Source organism: Canis lupus, chromosome 26, assembly GCF_011100685.1.
Source record: "Canis lupus familiaris isolate Mischka breed German Shepherd chromosome 26, alternate assembly UU_Cfam_GSD_1.0, whole genome shotgun sequence".
Taxonomy (NCBI): Eukaryota; Metazoa; Chordata; class Mammalia; order Carnivora; family Canidae; genus Canis; species Canis lupus.
Window position 1 is genome coordinate 10,699,720 of NC_049247.1, and position 25,296 is coordinate 10,725,015.

General features: G+C 45.5%; 2 protein-coding genes across 7 annotated transcripts in view; both read left to right on the plus strand.

Annotated features, from left to right (window-relative positions):
- Nucleotides 1-4,812, plus strand: part of RPH3A (rabphilin 3A) — a 265,289-nt gene extending 260,477 nt beyond the window's left edge. For all 6 annotated transcript variants that reach the window (XM_038575153.1, XM_038575152.1, XM_038575151.1 and 3 more), the window contains 2 exons: nucleotides 1,519-1,615; nucleotides 2,647-4,812. In XM_038575153.1, the coding sequence (XP_038431081.1) occupies nucleotides 1,519-1,615; nucleotides 2,647-2,777 (228 nt within the window). In that variant the 3' untranslated portion in view covers nucleotides 2,778-4,812. The remainder of the gene's footprint in view (nucleotides 1-1,518; nucleotides 1,616-2,646) is intronic.
- Nucleotides 4,813-10,516: 5,704 nt separating this feature from the next.
- OAS1 (2'-5'-oligoadenylate synthetase 1) lies at nucleotides 10,517-20,603 on the plus strand. Its single transcript, NM_001048131.1, has 5 exons — nucleotides 10,517-10,752; nucleotides 12,785-13,073; nucleotides 15,363-15,547; nucleotides 18,981-19,213; nucleotides 20,034-20,603. Exons 1-5 carry the CDS (start codon nucleotides 10,573-10,575, stop codon nucleotides 20,212-20,214), a joined length of 1,068 nt encoding a protein of 355 aa, NP_001041596.1. The 5' UTR covers nucleotides 10,517-10,572; the 3' UTR covers nucleotides 20,215-20,603.
- Nucleotides 20,604-25,296: the final 4,693 nt, after the last annotated feature.

Sequence of the window (25,296 nt, forward strand, 5' to 3'; positions counted from 1 at the left end):
TGGCACAAAAATACTGTAAAATGTTGGTACCCAGTGTTGGTGAGCCTGTGGGGAATTATACACGCTATGGGTAAGAGAGAGAACTGGTCCAACTGCCTAAGGGATGTTTGTCAAATTGCCCCAAAAGCCTTAACATTTTAAAATTTAAGTGCCATTTATTTGAGGAATAGGTAATATAGTCACATATCTGAAGATTCCAAAATACCAAAGGGTATCCAGTTAAAATTCTCCTCCTTTCGGGATCCCTGGGTGGCGCAGTGGTTTGGTGCCTGCCTTTGGCCCAGGGCGCGATCCTGGAGACCCGGGATCGAATCCCACATCAGGCTCCTGGTGCATGGAGCCTGCTTCTCCCTCTGCCTGTGTCTCTGCCTCTCTCTCTCTCTGTGACTATCATAAATAAATAAAAATTAAAAAAAAATTCTCCTCCTTTCCCAGCCTCTATCACCACTTCTCTTCTTTTGAAGCAAGTATATTATCCTCTTCCAGGATTTATAAGAATACAAAACAAAGTATATAGCTGGCTTTCTTGCTGGTGACAAATGGCATCATGGTATACATCTACTGCTCTCTACCTTAAAATTTTACAAACTCAGAGATATATGACTCAAAAATTTATCCTAAATAAATTATCATGGATTTACACAATACCTGAATTGCAAAAGTGTGCGCCTTTTATCATATCATTAATGGTAGTGGAAAGTTGGAAACAACCTAAATATTCAACCATTGGGCATTAGATTAAGGGACACAACCATTAAATGAAGCCAGAAAAATATTTGCTAACACGCTAAGTTGGTTCTTACTATATGTTATAAAATGGGAAAAGAAGGCCACAGTGCAGTATATTCATATTATATTTTTATAATATTCAAATGTTTCATATAATAGTCTAATTAATATTCATATTAACTTTTTGAAAATGTACATTAATTTGGTCACTCATAGGGAATGTTGGCAGTGGCTATTCCGGGATGGTTAGGTGACAAATTTTGAGGGTTGGGTTTTATTTGATTTTATTTTAGTTTCCTTGTTTATTTTAATGATGAACATGAATGAATTTTCTAGTTAGGCAGAAAAGTCACATAAAAAGTCAGATTGTCTGGAAACCTAAGCACCTATACCCCTCATGTCAGTCTCAGGGCCCTTGACTACCCTTCATCTGTAAATAATGGAGAGAGGAGAACCCACTCCAGAAGCTACCAGAATAGAAGGACTGAGTTCATAGCCATTTGCCTTCAAGGAAACCTGACCAGGAGCAGCTTTCTTAGAAAAACCCCATCAGCCTTCCCGATTTCAGAAAATCACTGAAACGTGAATTATGGAGCTTGAGAGACTTTGTTATACAGAATGTTTGTTGAAAGGGGATTGTCAGGCTAGGGCAGAAGGGTTCCCCTGCTCCTAAATGTCCAGTCTAAGGACCTCCCTTTGGTCCCTGAACCCCTAGGGCTCAGCCTCTTAGCTTCTGATGCTGAAGTCTCAGGACCCTCCCACTCACCTATCTTTCTCTGCTGCATTCAGGAGTTTTTCTATGACATCAAACATAGTGACCTGGCGAAAAAGTCCCTGGACATCTCGGTCTGGGACTATGACATCGGCAAATCCAATGATTACATTGGTGAGTACTGCTGGCTCCCAGAGAGAAGCCCATCCTCCCAGGAAAGAAGAGCCTTAAGAATCTAGGCTTCTCTTGGAGGGTTCAAGGCACTTCTTGTCTTTTGGTGGCCGCATCGTCTAAACACCACATCGGGACAAATTTGGGTGATTTGGGTCCAATTTGGGGATGCTTTTATAGGAAAGGGCTTACACAGCTGAGGGATTGGGTCATGGTTGATTATTTGCTAACAAATCATATCCAGTGGATAATCAAATCCCAGAGGACAGAAGGGTCTGTGGCCTCAGAAAACAGGGTGAAAAGGAAGTCTCCTTAATCGATTTGTTAAGTCCTGAAAAAGGTTCTAATTTTCCCAGCTTGCCTTCAGATGACGAGGAAGAATAGACATTAAAGATGGGGTGGGGGAGGGAGGCCTGGGTGGCTCAGTGGTTGAGTGTTTGCCTTCGGCTCAGGCTGTGATCCCCGGGTCCTGGGATCGAGTCCTGCATCGGGCTCCCTGCATGGAGCCTGCTTCTCCCTCTGCCTGTGTCTCTGCCTCTCTCTCTCTCTCTCTCTCTCTCTCTCTGTCTCTCATGAATGGATAAATAAAATCTTTAAGAAAAAAAGATGGGGTGGGGAGGGTACTCCAGGCAAGGGACACAGCATAATCAAAGGTGTGGACACAGGACTGGACAGGGTGGGTGGCAAAGCTGACTCTTTGGAAATATTGAGTACCCAGAAGTAGTGGCAGACAAGTTTTGGAGAATGGGGTGGTGACTTACAGAAGGTCTTTAAAAAATGAGACAGTGAAGCTACAACTTGAGGCTGCAGTAGGGAGCCATGGCAGTTCTTGAGTGGCTAGTGTGCAGGTAGAGAAGGCCAGTGGTAATAACAACAGCATAACAACAGCCCCCCATAAAGAAGGGTGCCAGGTTGTTGGAGGGGTCACTGCTTGGTGGCAGTTTTTCCTCGACTAGACATTTGGGTCCAGGATGAGAGTGCCATGTGTCCCTCTACTCTGACCACCTCTTCTCTCTCCCCATCTTGTCCTCCAGGAGGCTGCCAGCTGGGGATCTCAGCCAAGGGAGAACGCTTAAAACACTGGTACGAGTGTCTGAAAAACAAGGACAAGAAGATTGAGCGCTGGCACCAGCTACAGAACGAGAACCATGTGTCGAGTGATTAGGATGGGCCCCCAGGTCCCCAGCTCCATGCCCTACCCTTGTCCCAGGTTACCCGCCAGCCTGACCCACCTGCCCTTCACACTCTGGTCTCTTTTCTCTTTGCCTCCCCCACCCTCTCCCTCCCTGTGCCTGCCTTTGAGGTGCCCCCTGACCTTGGGCACTGCTGCCAAAGACCTTTCTCCACTGTCTGTGATGCTGTGGCGCGGGCCCTGAATGCAGCCCCTCTCTGGTCCCTCTAGGATGGAGCAGTAGGGAGAGGGATGCAGAGATTTTCACAAGAGGCTGGAATTTAACAACCTCTCTGTCTGGGTAAACTGCAAAGGTTCTTTCTTCATCATTTAGGACTGTTTTTAGACCCTCCTGGCCTTGAACACACACACACACACACACACACACACAACTTGCATTTCCTGTGTCATGTCTGTGTATATCCTCAGCTGTCAGCAGACCGGAACAAGGCTGTGAGGGCCAGCAACAGGGCAGAAATAGAGCATCCAGGCCCCCACTGCCCCTCCACACCAAACCCCCTGATTGCCAGGAAAACAGACCACCATGTTTAAACTCCCTGGTGACTAGGAACACACCCTCCTGGCTTCAAATGCATTCAGGATGCCACCTATTTGCTTCCTAGCAAAACCCAACACCCTTTCTCTAGCACCCACCTTGTCCCTCGTCCCTCCCTCCCCCTCCCTAACCCTACACCCCGCCAAACACTCTTTCTCAGCTCCTCACACTCCTCTCTCCCTGTCCATTCCCTCTTTTCTCCTTTCCCTCTTTCTAAGAGGGCAAAATAGCAAGAGCAAAAAATACGTTAACCTAGCGTCACGCCCTCACCAGCTTGGCCAGCAAACTTGAACTGGCACGACCCTGACTTCCAATTAGGCCCGCACTTCTTAGAACCACCCACTTCTCTTGTTGGCAGAGCCAGGTGTCCTGGGGCTGGGCCAGCTGCTGGCACTGCCCCAGCTCAAGGCAGCCTCCTGTGAGCTGCATAGACACCTCATAGATGACTTCCTCAGCCCCTGGGCTCCCCGAGTAGGTGCAAACAGTATTTAGAAACCAGAGCTCTCGGTTGGGGTCGGGGGGCTCTCTCCAATGCCCCAGCCTTTCCCCTCCCTCTGCTCTTAGTTAAATGAGCAGCACACTATCCGCGTCCCTGGCACTCTTCAACTCTGCTTCTCTGACTCTCTGGAGACCTGTCTCTCACTTAGAATCGCCTTGAATCTCTCTGTCTGTGGCTCTGGCCCAGTTTATCTCTTGCACCCTCTTCACCAAGTTTGTCTGGAAAATAAAATACCGTCATAAATCTGAAGCTTCAGAAACTGACAGATCCTGATGCCAAAGGCCACTGTTCCATCAGGAACCATTCAGTCTTTCTTCCTAAAAAATTAAAAAATAATAATACAAAGGAGGAAAGGCTGAGCACGAATGTTATAAATGTGAGGCTGGGGTCAGGTAATCTGCACTGTCCCATGAGAAAGGCTTGTCTTTTCCCAGTTTCCATCATCTTCCCTCGTGAAAATCACCTCCCTCCGTTTGACAACCCACCCTTGTCTATAGACGGCATCAGATGGACACTAAAGCTCTTCACTTTCTCCAGATGCACCTTTTAACCTCTCCCATTTGATGTCTCCACCCTCAGCTCCCTGCACAATTCATCAGAAGGCTCTGATTTCTTGCCTTGAATAACCACCTTCTAAACACCAAGCTCTTCTCCTTCCCCAAGATGGCCAGTGGCTTCCTGACTGCCCTCTTGCCCCCTGACCATGTCCCTCCGTCAGTCCCCGTGGTGCCCACTCTCAGCCCACCTCCTTCCCATGGTTTGCCCCTAGGAGAAAGCATGCTGGCTGCGTTGCTCAAGCCTGACGCTGGTATTGGCGCTGGAATCAGCATGCAGCAAGCTCACAGTGTCCCCTGACAAATGTAACCACTTCCCTGCCTAGAATCCACACATGCTCTCCAGTGCATGCAGAACCACCCACAGCCTTTCTTTGTGATGATGTAGCCAAAAAATAAAGTAGGAATATCCAGGAAAAACTGGTGGCCTGAGTTTTTCCTTCCTTGTTTCTGGAAGTGCTTTTGCCCCATCAGGATACATGATGCTATTTGGAGAGTCAGTGTCTGCTGTGCTCCAGCCCTTGGGTATATAGCAGATGTGGTCTCTGGCCCTGTGGGCTGACTCCACACCCTCTTAGAAGAATGCTTTTTGCTTGTGCCCATCCAACAGTGGGCCAGCATCCTCTCCTCCTTTCTACCCTAACCTTGTGGAAAGTTCCAGGTGGTGTGGAATTAGACACTGTCAAGGCTCAAAGAGATGACAGGGTTGAGCCAGAACCTAGTTCAATCAACTCACTTATCTGACAGAGGAATAACCCAAAGCCCAGGGAAGGGAATGATATAGCCAATGGCTCATGGCAGTAATGCCAGGAAAAGAACTCTTTCACTGGACTCCTGGTATGATGTCCTTAATGCACTGATTAATGATATCATCAAATGCCTCCCTTGTGTTCCAGCACCTTTCATCCTGCAAGGAGCCTTCATAGATGCCCCTCAACAGTCCTGAAAGTGAGCTGAGGAGGCAACTAACTTCCCAGAAGTCCTCTTCATCTCACCAACATCTATCCTAAAAGAGTTTAAGCAATTGGTCAGAAATGCTGGTTACTTCCCAGAAGGAGCCATCAGTTCTGTCCACCAGAAACTTCTCTTCCAGGCCAAGTTAGAGACAGGATCTTTTCCTCATCCTTAAAAGGGTGATTCTCAATCCTGGGAAAGAAATAAGCATATCAGAGTCACCTGGGGAGATTTTCTTTTCAAACTACCCATGCTCTCCCTGCCACCCTGCCCCCAGACTCTACTGTTCCCTGGGGACAGGGTAAATATATTTGAACATACGTCCTAGGTGATACCTTGTGCTTCCCACCTCCACCAGGACTTTGCTGACCACTGCCCTAAAGTCTATCTGTTTTTCCTACAATTTAGCCAACTGCCAGCAGGTGGAAAGAGGTACCAGTTAGAACGGCAATGCAGTCCCCCCAGGAGTAGCAGGAGACACTGGTGGCCCTGTGCTCATGGCAGACATCACTAATCTCTCCCTGGACTCATAGCAGACATTGCTAATCAACATGGCATCTTCCCCCAAAAGCCTGCTAGCAGCCTCTGAACCCTTCTCTACACAGCATTGTAGGCAGCCACCACTGGCCTGTCATGGGCAGTTGAAAAGAAAGCTAATTTCCATCTCTAAAATGGTTGATCTCCTTCCCCAGAAATGTAGACACGCCAAAGAAGCCAAGATGAATATACCGAGGAGAGTTTTCATAAATATGGGTACACCTGACTTGGCAAATGATCTTTTCCTCGCTCATTGAAATCAAACACCATGCAAGCAGCAATATGGTGTGATCCAAAGCTCCTGATAATAAAACAGCACGCCAGTTTTGTAATCAGCTCAGTCCAGTATTCAGATCCTGACCGGCACTTTCTAGATGTGCAACCTAACTTCTCTGAGACTCAGTTTCCTCATCTGGAAAATGGGATCAACAAGAACCCGATCAAAGAGGTGAGACCAATTTGCCAACGTCTGGTCTCCCATCAGGCTGATGAAAGTGGGCCTGGGAAAGGGGAGTGTCAAGGGGCCAGTGGTGCCTTGTAAAATCAGTGCAAGCTAGGTAGGTGGCCAAGTGGATTAAAAAGCTATGTCCCCCCCTCAGCTGAATCAGGTTTGTTAGGGGCATTGGCTTAATACACGGAAGCACCATGGGAACATGACAGTTACATGCATCATGCGTGGGACAGTTACAGCTAGCTTGGCCCTGGCCCAAACTTTCTGTGTGACCGTGACCCTGAGCAAGTCACTATGTCTGCAACTCTGTAGGTAGGACATCAGAGTATCATGATTCTCTAACTTGGTTGCTGGGACCCACAAATGTGCCTTAATTTCCCAGTTGCTCGGCAAAGACCTAGGCCTTTTTGCTGAGGGCAGGCCCCCTGCCTCAGAGTCCTGCATTGTCTCTTTTGCATACAACACAAGAATTTTCTTGTTCCTGTTTCTTTAAAGGGCACAATGACTTAAAGCCACCTGCAAATGCACTTGGGCGTAATTCTGGATTTTTCCAATTGCTTCCTCAATCTTTTACGGTTGTGTTACTGTTACCCAATTCGATGCAATGTGTCATGACACTTGACTTCATCTTTCCAAAGAATTCAGTGTAGGTTTTCTAAGGACAGATCTCTTTCGTCCTCATGTTGGATCTGTTACTATATAGTCAACAGTGTTGTCCCCAAGAGAAGGGTAAGCAACAAAAGAGAACACAGGGATTTATTCGGGGTCTTCAAATCGCAATCTGAGGAGCACAGATTTGGGTAGCAACCCAGACGCCTCCCACTCAGGATTGAGACCCAGGAGTCTTTATTTGCAAATTGCGCAACTATTAATGAAATGTACATGAGCAGTTTTCCAGAAATTTTGATTGGAAGATGCAATTGCACGGTACTATCCGTTGGTTTTCTGAGTACATTATGTCAGTTACCAGGAACATATCTCCTGCAAAGTGTCCAGTTTTTATCCCGAATGCAGATACAGCAGCTCTGTGTTCAGTCTCTGTTTAATAGTTCAGTAGCTCCTGTTTCAAAAACCAGGATGAAGTGTTAGTCCCAGAAATGGGAGTCTCTCGTGTTTGGAGGTTTTATACAGGTACATAGTATATACTTCGTTAACAAACACAATTGCCAAAAAAGCATTTGAAAGCAGACAAAATCTCTGAAATACAATCTGACTGGTAACGAAAATGAGTGTCAATGTAGAGGGAAGCCCAGCCCCTTCATGGTTACCTTTGCCTTCGGCATAGGTCAACACGCTACACAGAAGGAGTGGGGAGTGGCAATGAATTGCTGAGCTGGTTAAAAGAAGAATGATTAAGAAAGACAGCTAATTGGCATTTCTAGACTGCACCGTCCAACAAAAACAGAACACAAACTCTTCTCAAGCTCCCCTGGAACATTCACCGAGATATACCATATCTGAGGCCATTAAACACCCTCAGCAAATTCCAAAGAACAAATGTCACACAGAGTATGTTTTCTACCATGGTGGAGTTAAATGAGAAATCAATAAAAGCAATATATCTGGAAACTTCCAAAGTGTTTGGAGACTCAACACTTCTGACACACGGGTCAAAGAAGTCTCAAAAGAAACTTTAGTCTGTGCCAGGGTTGCCTGGGTGACTCAGTCTGTTGGGCCTCCAACTCTTGGTCTCTGCTCAGGTCATGATATCAAGATCCTGGGTTTAAGCCCTTTGTCGGGTTCTGTGGTGAGTCAGGAGTCTGCTTGAGATTCTCTCCCCCTTCCTCTGCTCCTCATCCAACCCAATAAATACACAAATAAAATCTTTCTAAAAAATGAAATAGAGGCACATGGGTGGCAGAGTGTTTGAGCGCCTGCCTTCGGTTCAGGTCATGATTCTGGGGTCCTGCTGTGATCAAGTTCCACATCGGGTTCCCTGCAAGGAGCCTGCTTCTCCCTCTGCCTATGTCTCTGCCTCTCTCTGCATCTTTCGTGAATAAATAAATAAAATCTTTTTTAAAATGACACAAAATATTCTGTGCTAAATGAAGATGAAAAAACAACCAGTTAAGATGTGTGGAGTGCAGTGAAAGCTGCGCTCAGAAGGAAATGTACAGCATTGAGTGCATTAGTTAGAAAAGAAGGAAGATCTAGATAGGAAGGGATGAATATATGGGAATGGTATTTTTGAGAAACTGTTCTGCATGATTTCATAAGGGTGAAGGTATGACATTATGCAGAATGCACAAACACAGAGAGAACCATAAGGTAGGCTGTGGACATGAGTCAATAATAACATATCAATACCAATTCATCAATTGTAACAAATGTATCACACCACCATTAATAATAAGGTAGGTGTGGAAGCAGAGGTGGGAAGTACAGCTGGGAGTGTCACCAGGCAGAGACCTGGTTCCAAACTCAGGTTCCTCTGCTCGTTGCTCAAAAATCAATACTCGAGGGATCCCTGGGTGGCGCAGCGGTTTAGCGCCTGCCTTTGGCCCAGGGCGTGATCCTGGAGACCCGGGATCGAGTCCCACGTCGGGCTCCCAGTGCATGGAGCCTGCTTCTCCCTCTGCCTGTGTCTCTGCCTCTCTCTCTCACTGTGTGCCTATCATAAATAAATAAAAAAATAAAAATAAATAAAAAAAAATCAATACTCGAGAGACCCAGATGGTGGGAAAAGGAAGGGTTGCTTTATTCGGGAGCCGGCAACCTGCGAAGATGGTGGACCGATGTCCCAAAGACCATCCTCTCTGTCTAGGAGGAGCTGGAGGGCTTTAAAGGGGAATACGTGCAGGGAACAGGAGACGGGCTGTGGGTGGGAGAAGCAGGTGGTTAGTCGTCCGTCGGCAGGACCCTGAACAGGCTTGCTGGCATCGTAGCAGCTGTTTTTGAATGTGGTCAAGCCTTATCTTCTGGGAAAGTTTGTTCTTTCACTCCTGGAGACCAGTGGTGTGCAACTCTCAGGGCAAGTCGGTTCTGCTACAGACCTAGGGACTTAGGTCCGCAAGCAAGGAGGGCAGAGGCTTGAAGCAAGTTAGCCCGTCAGAGCGGTTGGGGTGCTGTTACAGGAGCTCTGTTCTTTCTGTTCACTTTTTCTGTAAACCTAAAACTGCTGTATGAAATAAAGCCTATTAGTCAAAAGGAAAAATCTATATAGCATGATGTTACTTCCGTTTTAAAAAAAGACAGAACTTTGCACATGTGCGTGTGTGTGTATTAACCTAGAAAAATATCTGAAAAGATCTATACCAAAGTGTTTATAGTGGGCATCTTTGGGTTTTAGGATTACAGGCTGTCTTTCTTTCTTTTTTTTTTTTTTTCAGGCTGTCTTTCTGCTTCCTGATTTTTCTGACTTCTTTTCCATTTTACAGTGTGCATAAGATCATAGGAGACTATAAAACAATTTTGTCAGGAACAACAACAACAACAAAAAAACAAAGCAGGAAATTTCAAATGAGTTTTTTTTTTATTTTTATTTTTATTTTTTTTTTTTAAAGATTTTATTTATTTATTCATGATAGTCACAGAGAGAGAGAGAGAGAGAGAGAGAGAGGCAGAGACACAGGCAGAGGGAGAAGCAGGCTCCATGCACCGGGAGCCCGACGTGGGATCCGATCCCGGGTCTCCAGGATCGCGCCCTGGGCCAAAGGCAGGCGCCAAACCGCTGCGCCACCCAGGGATCCCCAAATGAGTTTTTAATGACAATTTCTTCTGGGTGAGATACTAACACTGGTTAAAAAATCAATAGTTTCAGGGGCACCTGGGTGCCTCGGGGGGGTTAAGCATCTGCCATCCGATCAGGTCCTGATCACTGGGTCCTGGGATCCACCCCTGGGCTCCCTGCTCAGCAGGGAGTCTCTCTCTCCCTCTCCCTCTCCTTCTCCTTCTCTCTCTCTCTCTGCCTCTCCCAGCCCAGTTTGTACCCACTAGGTCTCACTCTCAAATAAATAAATAAAATCTTAAAAAAAAAAAAAAGCAACAGTTTCAGAGTCCAGTGGAAACAAGTCTGATGTCCTAGGCTGCTACATAAAGGGCAAGAGGATAGATAGTAAGTTCTGGACAGAGCTGGCAGGGCAGAGGCAGTTTCAGGCTCAGAGGAATGTTAGCCATGCTAAGCTCCTCCCTTCCAGGGAAACGAAACTAACTGACTCAAGACAGGAAGACAGACCAGACAGCTGTTCCAAGCTGCCAGTTCTGCAGCCACCGGCTCTCCTGCCCCTGTCCTGAGAAGCATGCCCGAGCTCAAAGACACCCCCGCCAAGGATCTGGACAGGTTCATCGAAAACTATCTCCTGCCAGACACACAGTTCCGCAGGCAGGTCAAAGAAGCCATTCACATCATCTCCACTTTCCTGAAAGAGAGATGTTTCCAAGGTGCAGCCCACCCTGTGCGGGTGTCTAAAGTTGTCAAGGTGAGCCCAAGCCTCCCTGGCGGGGGAGGGGGTGGATGGATGGGCAAGAGTTCCCACAGAGACAGAGAGAGGGAGCAAAAGGTTAAGTAAGCTTTTTGGGGCTGGTGGTTTCTGACACATCCATACCAAGAAAATATAACCAGAGCTTTGTTAGAAAAGATTTTGAGGGGAGGCTCTCGATCTGCAACTTTTAAATCAGTGCCCTGGCTGAAGTTTATGAGCCACCATCCTCGGCCACGTCCATTTCAGAGGTAGAAAAACAGAGGCCGGCTCTCGTAGTAAACAATTTGCCAATGAATGGCCAGGCTGGGGACTCAAACAGCTTCTGCAGAATTATGAGCCATTAAGACTTTATGTTCTGGGGGCATGTTTTTGTGTTTTTCTGACATAAAGGCTTCCAGAGCCACTCTCCAGCCAACAACAGCTAAACATCATTCCAATGATTTTGTGTAGCTGGAAAGCTGTCTGTGCCACCTCCCATAAAATATATACACCACAAAAACAGAGCCAGACATTGCTGAAAGGGCGTCTGGTGCCAGCTGTCTCCATGCTGCTGGGCTTTTCTTTCTTTTAAGATTTTATTTGTTTATTTATGAGACAGAGAGAGAAGCAGGCTCCATGCAGGGAGTCTGACATGGGACTCGATCCCAGGTCTCCAGGATCATGCCCTGGGCCAAAGGTGGCGCTAAACCGCTGAGCCACCCGGGCTGCCCGCTACTGGGCTTTTCAACTCCCTTGATAAACTAGCATTCCTTTTTCTTAGTGTGATATTAGTTTCAGGTATACAATGTATCGATTCGACAATTCTGCACATTACTCAGTGCTCTTCATGATAAATATTATCATCACCTGTCCCCACACAGCGTTATTACAGTATTATTGACTATATTCCCTGTGCTATACTTTTCATCCCTGTGACTTATTTTAAAACTGGAAATTTGAACTTCTTAATCCCTTTTTTTATGTAACTCATCCCTGTACCCAAATCCCCTCTAGCAACCGTTGTTTTTTCTCTCTATTTGAGTCTGTTGTTTTGGGTTTTTTTTTATTTTTTAGATTCCATGTATGAGTGAAATAATATGGTATTTGTCTCTGTCTGACTTATTTCACTTAGCTTTATATCTTCTGGATCCATCCATGTTGTTGCAAATGGCAAGATTTCATTTTTCTTATGGCTGAATAATATCATATGGTGTGTGTGTGTGTGTGTGTGTGTGTGTGTGTGTGTGCACAGCACATCTTTATCCATTCATCTGTGGATGGACACTTGGGCTGCTTCCATATCTTGGCTATTGCAAATAATACTGTAATAAACACAGGATTGCCTGTATCTTTTCAAATTAGTGTTTTCATTTTCTTTGGGTAAATACCCAATAGTGGAATGACTGGATCATACAGTAGCTCTATTTTTAATTTTTTGAGGATGCTCCATACTGTCTTTCACAGTGGCTGCACCAATTTCCATTCCCATCAACAGTGCATGAGGGATCCCTTTTTCCCCCATCCACAATGGGGACTCACCATTTCTAAGGTATCATGGGCTGGTTAATGGTATTACTTTGGAAAGCAAATAGCACCAGCTGGCTGTGAAACTTTGACCAAGTCATTTCACTTCTCTGTGCTTCTTTTTCCTCCCCAATAATTCCCAGTGCCTGATAGAGATGTACAGATTATATGACCAGCATGTAAACCGCCCAGCATGGGCCAGTCTATGGTGTATAATCATATATAAGAGTAAAGAGCGCAGAGCCTAGAACCAGTCAGCCAGGGTTCAAACTGCAGTTCCCACTGTGTGGCAGGGCGGCTGTATCACCTCTCTGAGCACTTAGGGCTGATAACATCTGTAAAGTGGGAGCTGATAACAAGAGTATGGGGGTCATAGGATCCTATGAGCATTACGGAAGTTAGACCGGTGATGCCCTCAGCACAGAGGCCAAGTAAGGTTCAAGAATGTTAGTGATCATCCTCATCATTTTATTTAGGGAGGCTCTTCTCAATGACTGTCAGTTCTCATTTTGCTCATCTGTTTTAGGGTGGCTCTTCAGGCAAAGGCACGACCCTCAGAGGCCGATCAGATGCCGACCTTGTGGTCTTTCTTAACAATCTCAAGAGTTTTCAGGAGCAGCTCGAGAAACGAGGACAGTTCATTTGGGAAATTAAGAGGCAGCTGGAAGCCTGTCAAAGAGAAGAAACCTTTGAAGTGTACTTTGAGGTCCAGAGTCTGCAGTGGGAGAAGCCCCGCGCCCTCAGCTTTGTCCTCAAGTCCCCCCAGCTTGGTGAGGGGGTGGAGTTTGATGTGCTGCCTGCCTTTGACGTCCTGGGTGAGCATTCACAGACACAAGGGCTTTCAGGCCTTGTCCTGTGTTGGGGTTTCTTTCTTTTTTCATGTTTCTGAGCATGAATTTCCCGTAGTTGGAGAGTCTTAACTAAGATGAAGCATGCCTTCAAAGTGGGGAGGAGATCTTAGAATGAATGAGGTCACAACTGGCCACAGGAGCATCATGAAACAGCAAATTGGCACGATTTGGAGGCAAGACATTTCTTATGCAACACCTGTTGGGTTTGCTGGTTCTACTGTGGCAAAGGGTGGGGATTTCATCTTTCCAAAAATGAAGCAGTGGAGATCTGGCATAGAGTCAATATGTGAATTGCATCTTTCACCCCAAACATGAGGAGACCTCACTAAATTTATGCTGAGGGTTGGAATCTATAGATAATCTGAAGAAACATTTGGATGAGAAGCATCACCTCTCAGAGGCTTGATGTCCACATTAGGAAAACTGGTTAAACCATGCCTGGATCATTCTCCAAAGTATTAAATGATCATCTACATGAAGCTCTTGTACAGGGCCTGGCACATAGTAGGTGTTCAAAAATGTGAGTTCCCCAACTATGCACCGGGGCACCCCAGGATGCCACAGTGAAATAACTCACAGGGGCACATGAAATAGTTTAGATATTAAATTTTTGAGGGAAACACCATGACATCTGTTGGACACCACACAAACTACTGCTGTTCAGTTGTACAAACTGAACTACATATACCGAACTGGTTTTTTGGTGTTGTTTGTTGTTGATGTTGTTTTGAGGTTTTGTTGGGGGGGGGGGGTTGGGGGGGATTGCCTAGGGGACCTGTAAGATAATACCGAAAATCCAAAGCACCAAGAAATGAGAAAGTTTGGGAATCCTTTCTTGTTGCCATGTCCAGTGTTGGGTGCTGGCATTACTTTCATTGGCTACAAAAAAATAAGACGGGGAGAGAGAAGGGGTGGAAGGACATGCCAGGCAGAGGGAACAGCACAAGCAGAGGCCAGAGATAAGAAAAGATCAGGATGTGCTGGACCTGCAAGAGGCTGATGATGAGGGGATGAAGGTGGAGCCAGAGGAAGAGGGTAGGGGGGATGAAGAGGGAGTAAGCAGAAAGTGAGCCAGGAGAGCTGATTCTGCAGAAGTCTGTAACCTTGGTCATGGACTTCTCCTGAACACAATGGAGGGCTGTGGAAAGGTTTTAAGCAAGGAAGTAGCATGGTCATATTTATGTTTTAGGAAGATGGCCCAAGCATAGTAGGGAAAATAGATAGGAAGAGAGGTGAAGGGATCCCTGGGTGGCGCAGTGGTTTGGCGCCTGCTTTTGGCCCAGGGCGTGATCCTGGAGACCCGGGATCGAATCCCACATCGGGCTCCCGGTGCATGGAGCCTGCTTCTCCCTCTGCCTGTGTCTCTGCCTCTCTCTCTCTCTGTCTTTCATGAATAAATAAATAAAATCTTAAAAAAAAAAAAAACAGGAAGAGAGGTGAAACCAGAGGATGGAGACATTCAATCAACAATAATAAGCACAGGTGATCCACTGAGCCATCTACTGTGTACCAGGCACTCCTCTATGGCCATGAATGACCCAAGCAAGGCACCTCTGCCCCGGAGCCTGACAATGAGTACAGAAACAAGATAAATGGATTGCTACCTGATGTGACAAAAATCTAACAGGGAGATACAATGGGGAGTGATGGAGGATGGAGGGCTTCTTCAGACAGAGTGATGAGACAGGGCCCCCTGAGCAGGTGACATCTGAGCAGAGGCCCAAAGGAAGAGAAGGAGCCAGCCATGGGAAGATCTGGGTATTCCAGGAAGAGGAAATAGCAAGTGCTAAGACCCTGAGACAGGTATGAACTTGACATATTTAAGAAGAGAAAAAAGGCCAGGGAGCAAGGTAGGAGGCGAGATGGGAGAGGCGGCAGGAGACAGATCACATCAAATTTCACAGGCCACTGTGGGAACTCTGGATTTTATTTCAGATGTTGTGGGAAGCCAGAAGCAGGGTGATCAGGTTTTGAAAGGCCTCTCTGGGTGCTGGGTCGAGAATGGGCTGTGGGGCAACCGTTGAGGAGGCTGCTATCTAGGCCTGGTGGGAGAGAGCAGTGATGGCAACCTGGACGGGGTGACAGCAGGAAAGCTAGGAGAAGGAAAGGCTGCAATGGACTTCGGGGCACCTGGCTCTGGGCCTGTGGCCCCTTCTGCTGAGCTCCCACGGCCAGCAAGCTTGTCTCCCCAGCACCACTGGAGGAACCTCAGAGAAGGGCGACATCTTAAAGTTACGGATTTGTCCCTAACAGGTCAGTGGACCAATAACCACAGACCCAACCCTGAAGTCTACATCAAGCTAATCCAAGAGTGTGAGAACCGGGGGACAGAAGGCGAGTTCTCCACCTGCTTCACGGAGCTGCAGCGAGACTTCCTGAGGCAGCGTCCAACCAAGGTGAAGAGTCTCATTCGCCTCGTCAAGCACTGGTACCAAAAGGTACGTTCTTCCCGCCTGGGGAGCAGAGAAGGAGGAGGGAGAGGAGGGAGTGTAGAGAATAGAGGGTGGGAGGGCGGGAAGTCGAAGAGCAAGGTATGCAAAGGGGAGAAGGAGGAGATGGGGAGGGGGAGAGGAAAGGGAGGGGAAGGGTTGTGTGTGGAGTAGAGAAGGAGGAGCAGCGGGAGGGGCAGGAGCAGGAGGAAAAGAAGGGGAGGCCAAGGGCCTGGGACAGGTGCCAGTGGACCCAAGGTGTTTCATTCCTCCTGGTCCCTCTCATCTCCGGAAATGACAACTCCATGCTTCCAGTTACTCTGGCCTGTTTTGCACACACAGCTCTATTCAACCACTTGACAAGTGATGTTGATCCCGTATCTAAAATATATCCAATTGTCACCACCTCCGTCACTCTCACCCTGGACCCAGTCATCATACAAGTTTCCCAGGGTCTGCCCTTGACATCTCTGAAAACCCTCTCTCAGCCCTTCAGTCCATGCTGCCTTCCTTGAAGTTCCTCCAAGAGGGAAGCTCTACTCAAGCCTGTGGGATTGTCTATCTCCTCCCTAAAAATGTGCATGAAGGAAGGGACTTGTATGTTTTATTCACTGCTGTATCTCCAGAACCTAGAACAATGCCTGGCGCATAATAGATGCTCAATAAGTAATCGCTGAGTAAATTAATGAATGCCACACATAAATGCGCATTAAGTGTGCACACATACACTTCTGTGCACTTCCTGGCTGTCTGACCTCAAACCTCCCTCTGCTCCCTGTTTTCTCATTTGCAAAGAGTAACATGGCATAGCAGGAGTAAACCACAAAATGTGGTGCCCAGCATAGCTGGTCCTAATAAATGTGCTTTCTTTGAACTACTCCTGGAGCACATGTAATAAAGTAGACATGTGTTATGTGCTTAGCTTGTGCCAGGCTCATAATATTTCACCTTTTGCAGTTCTTGATATGCATTTCTGCTTACTTCCTAATATCCTATATCTTATTTAATATTTGTGGTGATTCTGTGAGCTGAGTAAGGGAGGTATCATCAAACCTATATTACAGAAAGAGAGTAAGAGTGAGATGGCTCTTTCAGCTAATAAGCAGCAGAACAAAAACTTGACTTTGGGTTTTCTGACTTAAGAGTTTGCCTAACATATAATATCCATTTTATAATATACATGTATGTTTTTGGATGACTTAACGAATGGAAAAAAGTAATTAAGAATAATCTTCCTGCTTTAAAAATAATCTTTAAGGCAAAGCAAGACAATCCGTTGTTTGCTAGACATCTTAGTTTGCTGTTTGAGGAAATTTGATCATGGAGCCTGAGCATTTTAGAACTTACAAAAAGTGGTCCTTGACAAATGAACACTGTTCCCAAGGACATTGAAAATTCATGAGGACATTTTTGGTAACCATGGTGATCAAGGGCAAGGATGCTACTGACAATTAGTGGAAAGAAGCCAGGAATACTAGTTGTTTTACAATGAGGAAGATAGTCCAGCATGACAAGGAATTGTCTCTGGCCCTCCTAACTCCCCCCCCCCCCGCCCCTCCTCCCCTTCCCCTCTCCCTCTCTCTTCTTTCCCATAAAACAATACAGGAATCTCACCATACTTTAACTCCACTCACCATCACCAACAAACACTACGTCCAACTTACATGCCACTTTGCTGTGTCTTTCAAGTCCCTATATTTTCAAGTGTACAAAACATTACTATTATTTCCCATACCAGTGGGATAAAATGAAATCATTTTATCTATCTGCATATTTGCCATGTTCTTCACCATTCACTCCTTCCTACGTCTCTAATCTTCCTCCTGAGATCACATTCCTTCTTTGAGAAGTATGTCCCAGAAGATTTATTTTGGTGAGAGTCTTCTGATAATGAACTCTTAGTTTTTGTTTGCCTGAAAATGTCTTGATTTTACCTTCATTGTTAATAGGCATTTTTGCCCGATTGGCGGCCATTTCAGCACATGGAATATATTACTCCATCTTCTGGGGTCACTAGTGAAAAGTCATTTGTCAGGCTAACTGTGGCTCCTTTGTAGGTAATCTTATTCCTCTGGCTGCATTTATATTTTTCTCTTTGATTTTGTTTCATTTCAGTCTGAGGTATCTTTTTTAAAAGATTTTATTTATTTGACACAGAGAGGGAGAGAGAGAGCCAGAGAGCACAAGTGAGAGGAATGGCAGAGAGGGAGAAGCAGGCTCCCCATAGAGCAGGGAGTCCAACTCAGGGTTCAATCCCAGGACTCTGGGACCACGACCCAAACTGAAGGCTGATGCTCAACCAACTGAGCCACCCAGGTGCCCCTCAATCTGAGGTTCTTAATGATGATTCCTTTTTTTAACTTGTCCTACTTGAAGTTCACTGGGTCCTTCCTGAATCTGTGAATGGATATCTCTCATCAGTTTGGGAAACTCTCAGCCATTTTCCTAAAACATTGTCTCTCTCTTTTCCTTGCCTCCTGAAACTCCAATTAAATGCATGTTAGACCTCAGTCTATTTTCCATTATCTTTACATTCTCTTCCATATTTTCCATCTTTCTGTCTCTCCGTGCTTTATTATGAATAGTTTATTCTAACAGTTTCCAATTCACTAGCTTTCCCTTAACAGCGTTTAATTTGCAGTTATTAATTATATTATTGTAATTTTTTGTTCTACAATTTCTATTTTATTATTTTTCAAATATGCTAAATTACTTTGCATGGCTTCTAATTTCCTCTAGGTCAAGCTCTTCTTTTATTTCTGTAAACATAATGTTTCCAGTTATTTTGAAGTCTCTTACTGATCCTTCAATATTTAAACTTTTGTGGATATTATTATTTTCACTTTTTCTGCTGGTTATTACTCTTGGTATCTTGTTTCCTTGTGTGCCTAGTTATTTATGTCCTGGTCATGGTATTTGAAAACTATTTGTGAAATCACTTGAAGCTTTGGGTTTTATATCTTACTCCAAAGGGAATTTCGTTTGGCTCTTAGGAACACTATGAGTTCTTCCTCTTGATTAATTTTCACAGTATCCTTATGACCTTGGTGCTATTATGACCACTCACCTGGCAGGTAAGTAAAAATGAGGCTCTAAGAGTCTAAGTTGTCTTCCCAGAATGGACACTGGTGGAGTTAGGACTCAAACCCACATCACTCAGAATCTAGAGCCCAAGCTCTTAACCAGGAGTCAGTAAAATGTTTCCATAATGTCCTAGATAGGAAATACTTTAGACCTTGTGGGCCACATGATCTCTGTCACAACTACACAACTCCGTAGCATGAAAGCAGCCATAGACTACATGTGAATGAATGGATGTAGCTTTGCTCCAGGGAAATTTTATTTACAAAAGCAGATGGCAGGCTGGATTTGGCCTTTAGGAAATGTGCTTTACACCCTAGCTGGACAATTGCATGTTTCTGATTATTTTTCCTACTCTCAGTGTAAGCAGAAGCTTGGGAAGCCCCTGCCACCACAGTATGCCCTGGAGCTCCTGACAGTCTATGCCTGGGAGCGTGGAAACCACCAAACAGAATTCATCACAGCTCAGGGATTTCAGACCGTCTTGAAATTAGTCCTGAACTACCAGCAGCTTTGCATCCACTGGACAAAGTATTACAACTTTGAAACCCCGATTATCAAACAATACCTGATGAGGCAGCTTGCAAAACCCAGGTACTCTATCTCCGCATGAGTTAACTCGCCACGTAAATGAGCCCCTGGATATAGCTATGGTACCTTGGAAATGAAGGAAGTGGGAAGACTCTTCATTTGCTGGTCACCTTCTATGGTTAGCCATTGTGTTGAGCATTTTACTACTCCCATCTGATTTAAACAATAACCTCGAACCCTGTGAGGTAGGCATGCCATAGCCACCGTACAGATGGGTAAACTGAGGTTCTGAGGGATAAGGAGCTTGTCTTAACAGTAACAGAAAATGAGTGAAATAGCCAAAATTTGAACTAAAATGACAACAGCTAGAGCAATAATCATAATTGCTCCCAGGAATTAAGAGTTTGCTGTAAGACTGATGCATTCTAATACAATAGCAAAAATTATGGTCATTATAGCCGACGTGTACTGACCTCTCATTATGTTCCAAGTTCTGTGTAAAGCATTTCGCATGTTTTGTCTTGTCTCCATCCTTACATCATGTCCTTTGAGACAGACCTGTTTACTCTACCCATATCACAGGTGAGGAAACAGACTTAGTGAGGTCAAGTGACCTGCCCAAGGTCAAACCACTAATAAAGGGCAGAGGTAAAATTTGAACACAGCTCTGTCAGACCCAAATGCAAGGCTTTTTCTCCTCGTGCCCACCACCCACCACCCACCACGGGGCAGGGCACTCAGGACACGCCCCAGGGAACAGCACCCTGTTCCTGTCCTAAGTCCCAGCCTGTGCCAGGCTCCTGTTTGGCACTGCTGGGAGCATGTGGATTCCCCAACACAGCCCTAGTTCCTCACCTGTCCCTTTCTGACTGTTACTCTCCAGGCCTGTGATTCTGGACCCTGCTGACCCGACGGGAAACGTGGCTGGTAGAGACACATATGGCTGGCAGCGGCTGGCACAGGAGGCCAGAGTCTGGCTGAGTTACCCATGCTTTAAGAAATGGGATGGGTCTCCAGTGGGCTCCTGGGACGTGCTGGTAAAACCTGCTTCCTCCTTGATGTAATCCCCTAACCCCTCTACACAGCGTGGGGCATGTGAGACTAATGCATTCTAACATAACAGCAAAAATTGTGGTCATTATCTAAGGTGTGCTGACCTCCTATTATGTTCTAAGTCCTGTGTGGAGCATTTTGCATGTTTTGTCTTGTCTCCATCCTCACATCATGTCCTTTGAGACAGGCCCGTTCTCCCCTCCCCGTGTCACAGGTGAGGAAACAGGCTTAGAGAGGTCAAGTGACCTCTGTTTTTCCAAAGAAACATTCTATCCAAAAAAAATTGCTCCTTGCCAGAAGTTACATATTCATTGAGTTTCAGGATATGTTTCATAATTTCAGTCATCTGGGACACATTCAGAGAGTTCCTAGGATTTGCATACCCCTTCTCCGGAGTTCATTCTTTAGTTTACATTACCCTGGCCAGAGGCAGTTGTTTCCACAGCCTGGTGGGCTCATTCCTTTATGAATAATAATAATGAACAATAACAGCCACCATGTATTGAATATTTGCTTTGGACTCAGGTTCTGTCCTAAATGCTACATTATCTTATTAAATCATCACCATACCCTTTGAAGTGTGTTAGCTACTCCCATCTTACAGAGGAGCAAAGGAGGCTCAGAGAGATGAAGTCACCTGCTCAATGACACTTAGCTAGGTAGTGGTAGAGCTGGGATCCAAAGTCGATGGACTCTAATGACAACGCTCAACTTTTCCTGTGCCACACTTGGGGCAGTGGGGTGCAGCAGTGACAGTCTTAGCCCACCCCTCTGGAGCTCCAATGGCCTTCAGAGTTGCCCTGCTGCAATCTGGTGTGGTCAGGCCTTTAGACTCGCCACATGGATCAGTCACCAAATGTGGGCAACTCAGAAAAAGGTATAGTCTTGAACGTGAGGCTTTCTGTAGTCGAGCTGCCTCTAAAGGCTGACCTCTGACATCTACCTGCTGACCATCTCCCCAGCAGCTGAGACTTATTCGTCCTTCCTCAAGGGGGATCCAGGTAGCATGCCACACGGTATCTGCTATATATGCTCACTGAGACCCAGTGCCAAGGTGGAAGGATCGATTCTCTGATGTGATCATGTGCTTTACCTTTTCAGCTCGAAGAAGACTATGAGGACAATTGGATAACGTGTGAACACAGGACATATTCATACCATGATTATGGATGGCGCCCTGTATCCTCTGGGAGCCCCAACACAGGCATGACACAGTCCATTCCCCAGCAGGAAGAAAACTGGATGTGTACCATCCTCTGAATGCCTGTGCCCTTTAGGGGAAAGAGCTCTGGAATCATCCAGGCCAGCCCCTTCGTTTGGTGTTCGGGAGGGTTCCCTTGATCCAAGGGGCAGAAGACTGCTCTGACCCCAAGGGCTAGCTGATGCCAGACCTCAGGCCAGAATGCAGGTCCCCTGCCCCCTCTTCCCCTAGTCTATGCTCTTTCTCCTCTCAGAGATAACGTTTCCCTGTAGCCCTACCCTGCTCCAGCCTGTTCTCTGACAATAATCACGGAGACACAATCAGAGAGCCTTAACCTTCTTCTGTGTTCCTAATGGGAGGGTTATAGTCCCAACAATCATCAACAACAATAAAAAGAATAGCAAATACCATGTGATGGGAGTTTATTACCTGCAAGTCACATAGCCAAGAAGTATATCCACGTGTTACGTGTGTGTACACGAATAGATTCAACTAGAAATATATACTGAGTACCTACTGTGTTCCAGGCATTGTTCTGGGCGCTGGGAACACAGCAGCCAAGGAAACAGACAAAAATCCCTGCCTCCTGGATTGACATTTGTGTGGACTGACTTTTAATATTGACTCGTTTTGGATCCTCCTAAATTTCAATTACAAATAATCCTAAGACCAGCATCTTTGATTCCTCCTCTGTCTACATTTCTGATTATATATATATGAAAACTTTCAGAACTGCCCCATCTGATGCCGTAGCCTCGAGTCACACGTGGTTTCCTGAGCATTGGAAATGCAGCTGGTCCAAATTGAAATGTGCCTGGTGGGATGTAAAACACAAATGAAGTTTCAGAGACTTACCACACACACCAGAAAGAGGAAGAATGTCACTTAAAAAAAAAAAGATTATTTATTCATTTATTTGAGAGAGAGAGCAAACACAAGCAGGGGGCAGTGGCAGAGGGAGTGAGAGAAGCAGACTTCTCGCTGATCAGTAAGTCTGATGAGGGGCTAAATCCCAGGACCCTGGGATCATGACCTGAGCTGAAGGCAGAGGCTTCACCAACTGAGCCACCCAGGTTCCCCAAGAATGTCACATTCTTGATAACTGGTAATTTTTTATATTGATTGCATGTTGAAATGACAAAATTCATTGAGATACTGAGTCATATCAAAAGGACTTCTCTGTTTCTTTTCACTTTTTCATGCGGCTCCTAGAAATGTAAAATTACACATGTGATACACATTCTATTTCCATACATTCCACAGCTCTGCCCCAGAAGGTGAATCACTGGATTAAAGAATATGCTAGACCCATAGATGTTGTCACTCTGTCTCATCCTTGGTACCAAGAAACAGCTTTTCATTTACAAGGCTCTGAAATATTAATCCCCACCCCCATCCCGGGCAGAAGTGCTCACAGAAGAAGTCACAAGCGTGCTCTTGTTGCCTGAGTTGCCGGTCACCTCGAGTGGCTGACCAAGTCTTGATCTTGTCTGTGTCCCAATTTCCTCCTTTTAAGTCTGCAGCATCCCTGTGAGATGGGTTTTATTGCTGTTGCCATAATAATAGACTGAGGTCAGGGAACTTGCCCAGGGTCACCAGGCAAGTGAGAGACAGAGTCTGAACTTGAACCCTAGTCCTTGCTCTGAATCTCATGCTCTTCTCAGCCAGTGTCCTTGACTACACGGTGGGCACCGAGAAGAAGCTACCATCTCACTATGTCTCCCCGCTACCCTCACCCCACTCCGCCTCGCCACCCTCTGCTCCAACCTCATTCCTACTGGTGCTTCTGAACTAGTCAAACCTTTCTTTTTCTATATTTTCTGATATTTTGACTTCTGGGGTCTTGCAGATCCTGGAGACACTGCCCCTCCCAGGGTAGCTAATCCCTAGAGATAGCCAACAACTCAGCGGTGAGCTCACCTTTCATATGCAAACCAACCAACCCAGAGCCCAGACTCTGAACCACCTCCTCTGTGGGCTTCCACACTCAAACCCTGGACCACCATCCACCTGTCAACTTGCCCCAGGCCAGGTACCAGACAACTCGGGATGGCCCCTATCCTCCAGATGCCACCAAAATCATTCAAACCAGCCTATCCAAAGCCTGTCTGCCTTGACTTGCCTGCCGAAACTATGACAAAGGCTCTTCCATGTTCTCCCTTCGTTCTCTGCCTCATGAACGACCCTGGTGCTTCCCCGTGTGGTGGGCACTGCTTACTGTGCCTGGGGATCTGGGAGTTTGAACTTCTTCCTTCTAGACATTACTTGGTTATAAGACATCATTTAAAAAAATAAATAAATAAAAATAAACGTTCCACAGTCCCTCCCTCCAACCTGTTAAAATTTGGGGCCTCTCTTCAGCCTTTTCTCAGACTCTCCCTGTCTCCTCGTGTTTATGGTGTTTTTATAAAAATGGGATTTGGGACGCCTGGGTGGCTCAGTGGTTAAGCGTCTGTCTTCGGAGGCTCAGGGTGTGATTCTGGGGTGGGGGATCAAGTCTCACATCCAGCTTCCCTCAGGGAGCTTGCTTCTGTCTCTGCCTCTCTCTGTGTGTCTCTCATGAATAAATAAATAAAATATCTTAAAATGAGTGAATGAATGAATAAATAAATAAAATGGGATTCAACTCAGTTGAACGAGTTTTGTTACCTGCTTTGTCACCTTTATCTAGTTATCACTCTAGGCTGACTAGGAAATTTTGATATCACATATAACAGCTACATCATTACACCATAATAAATAAAGAGGATAATCCACTTGTGTTGTCTTCTGAGAGTGTTTCATGATTATAAGCAATGTTACAGTCATCAGTAGTTTAATTGAAAAGCCACGTCAATCATACAATAGTACTGTTTTTATTTGGGGGGAACCTCCCATACTTTTCTGTAATGGCTGTACCATCTTGCATTCCCACCAACGGTGCACATGGGTTCCAGTTTCCCCACATCCTCACCAACACCTGTGTCTTTTGTTTTCTTGGTAATAGCCATTCTAATAGGTGTGAAGTGATAGCTTATGGTTTTGATTTGCGGTTCCCTGATGGTTAGTGAGGGTGAGCATCATTTCATACTCTTGTTGGCTATTTGTGTGTCTTCTTTGGAGAAATGTCGTTGGAGTCCCTAGGCCAGTTTTAAATTAGGTTACATTAGTCTTTTTGCTATTGACAAAAGCAATAAGCACCTCATTATTTTGCAAATTACGTCCTTATGATTTATGGTTTGCAAATATTTTCTCCTTTTCCATAGGTTGCCTTATTATTCCACTGATTGCTTCACTTTCTTTGTGGAAGCTTTTCAGTGTGATGGAGTCCCACTTGCCTATTTTTGCTTGCGTTGCCTGTGCTTCACATACACAGTCAACTGATCTTCAGCAAGTTGCCAGGAGTACACAGGGGGGAAGGGATAGCTTTTCAATAAATAGCAATGGAAAATTTGAATGCTCACATGCAAAAGAATGAAATTAGACTCTTATCTTACACCATACACACAAAAAGCAACTCAAAATGGACTAAAGACTTAAAAGACCCCAGGCTGCAAAACTCCTGGAAGAAAGCATAGGGGAAAGTCTTCATGACATTGGATTTGGCAATGGTTTCATAGATATGATACCAAAACACAAGCAACAAAAGGCATTTATTTTTAAATGGTATGAGATAGGACTAAGTTCTAGTCCTTCCATCTGGATGCCCAATTATCCCTTTTATTGGAGAGACAACCCTTTCCCCACAGCCCCACGAGGTCACCTCCGATATACACCCCTAGCTCATCTATGTGTGAGTCTCTATTCTGTTCCATTGGTCTATTTTTGTATCCTTGAGATACTGCTACCTTGTATTAATGATTATAGCCTTGTTATAATTATTAGTATCTTGTAGAAAACTCTGTTCTCTTTT

What these genes read in the sequence shown, in the direction of transcription:
- OAS1 (NM_001048131.1), top strand. Translation starts at nt 10,573, where the DNA reads ATGCCCGAGCTCAAAGACACCCCCGCCAAGGATCTGGACAGGTTCATC. An exon ending in GCCTGCCTTTGACGTCCTGG is followed by an intron (nt 13,074 to 15,362) that starts GTGAGCATTCAC and finishes TGTCCCTAACAG; the next exon opens with GTCAGTGGACCAATAACCAC. An exon ending in AGGCAGCTTGCAAAACCCAG is followed by an intron (nt 19,214 to 20,033) that starts GTACTCTATCTC and finishes GTTACTCTCCAG; the next exon opens with GCCTGTGATTCTGGACCCTG.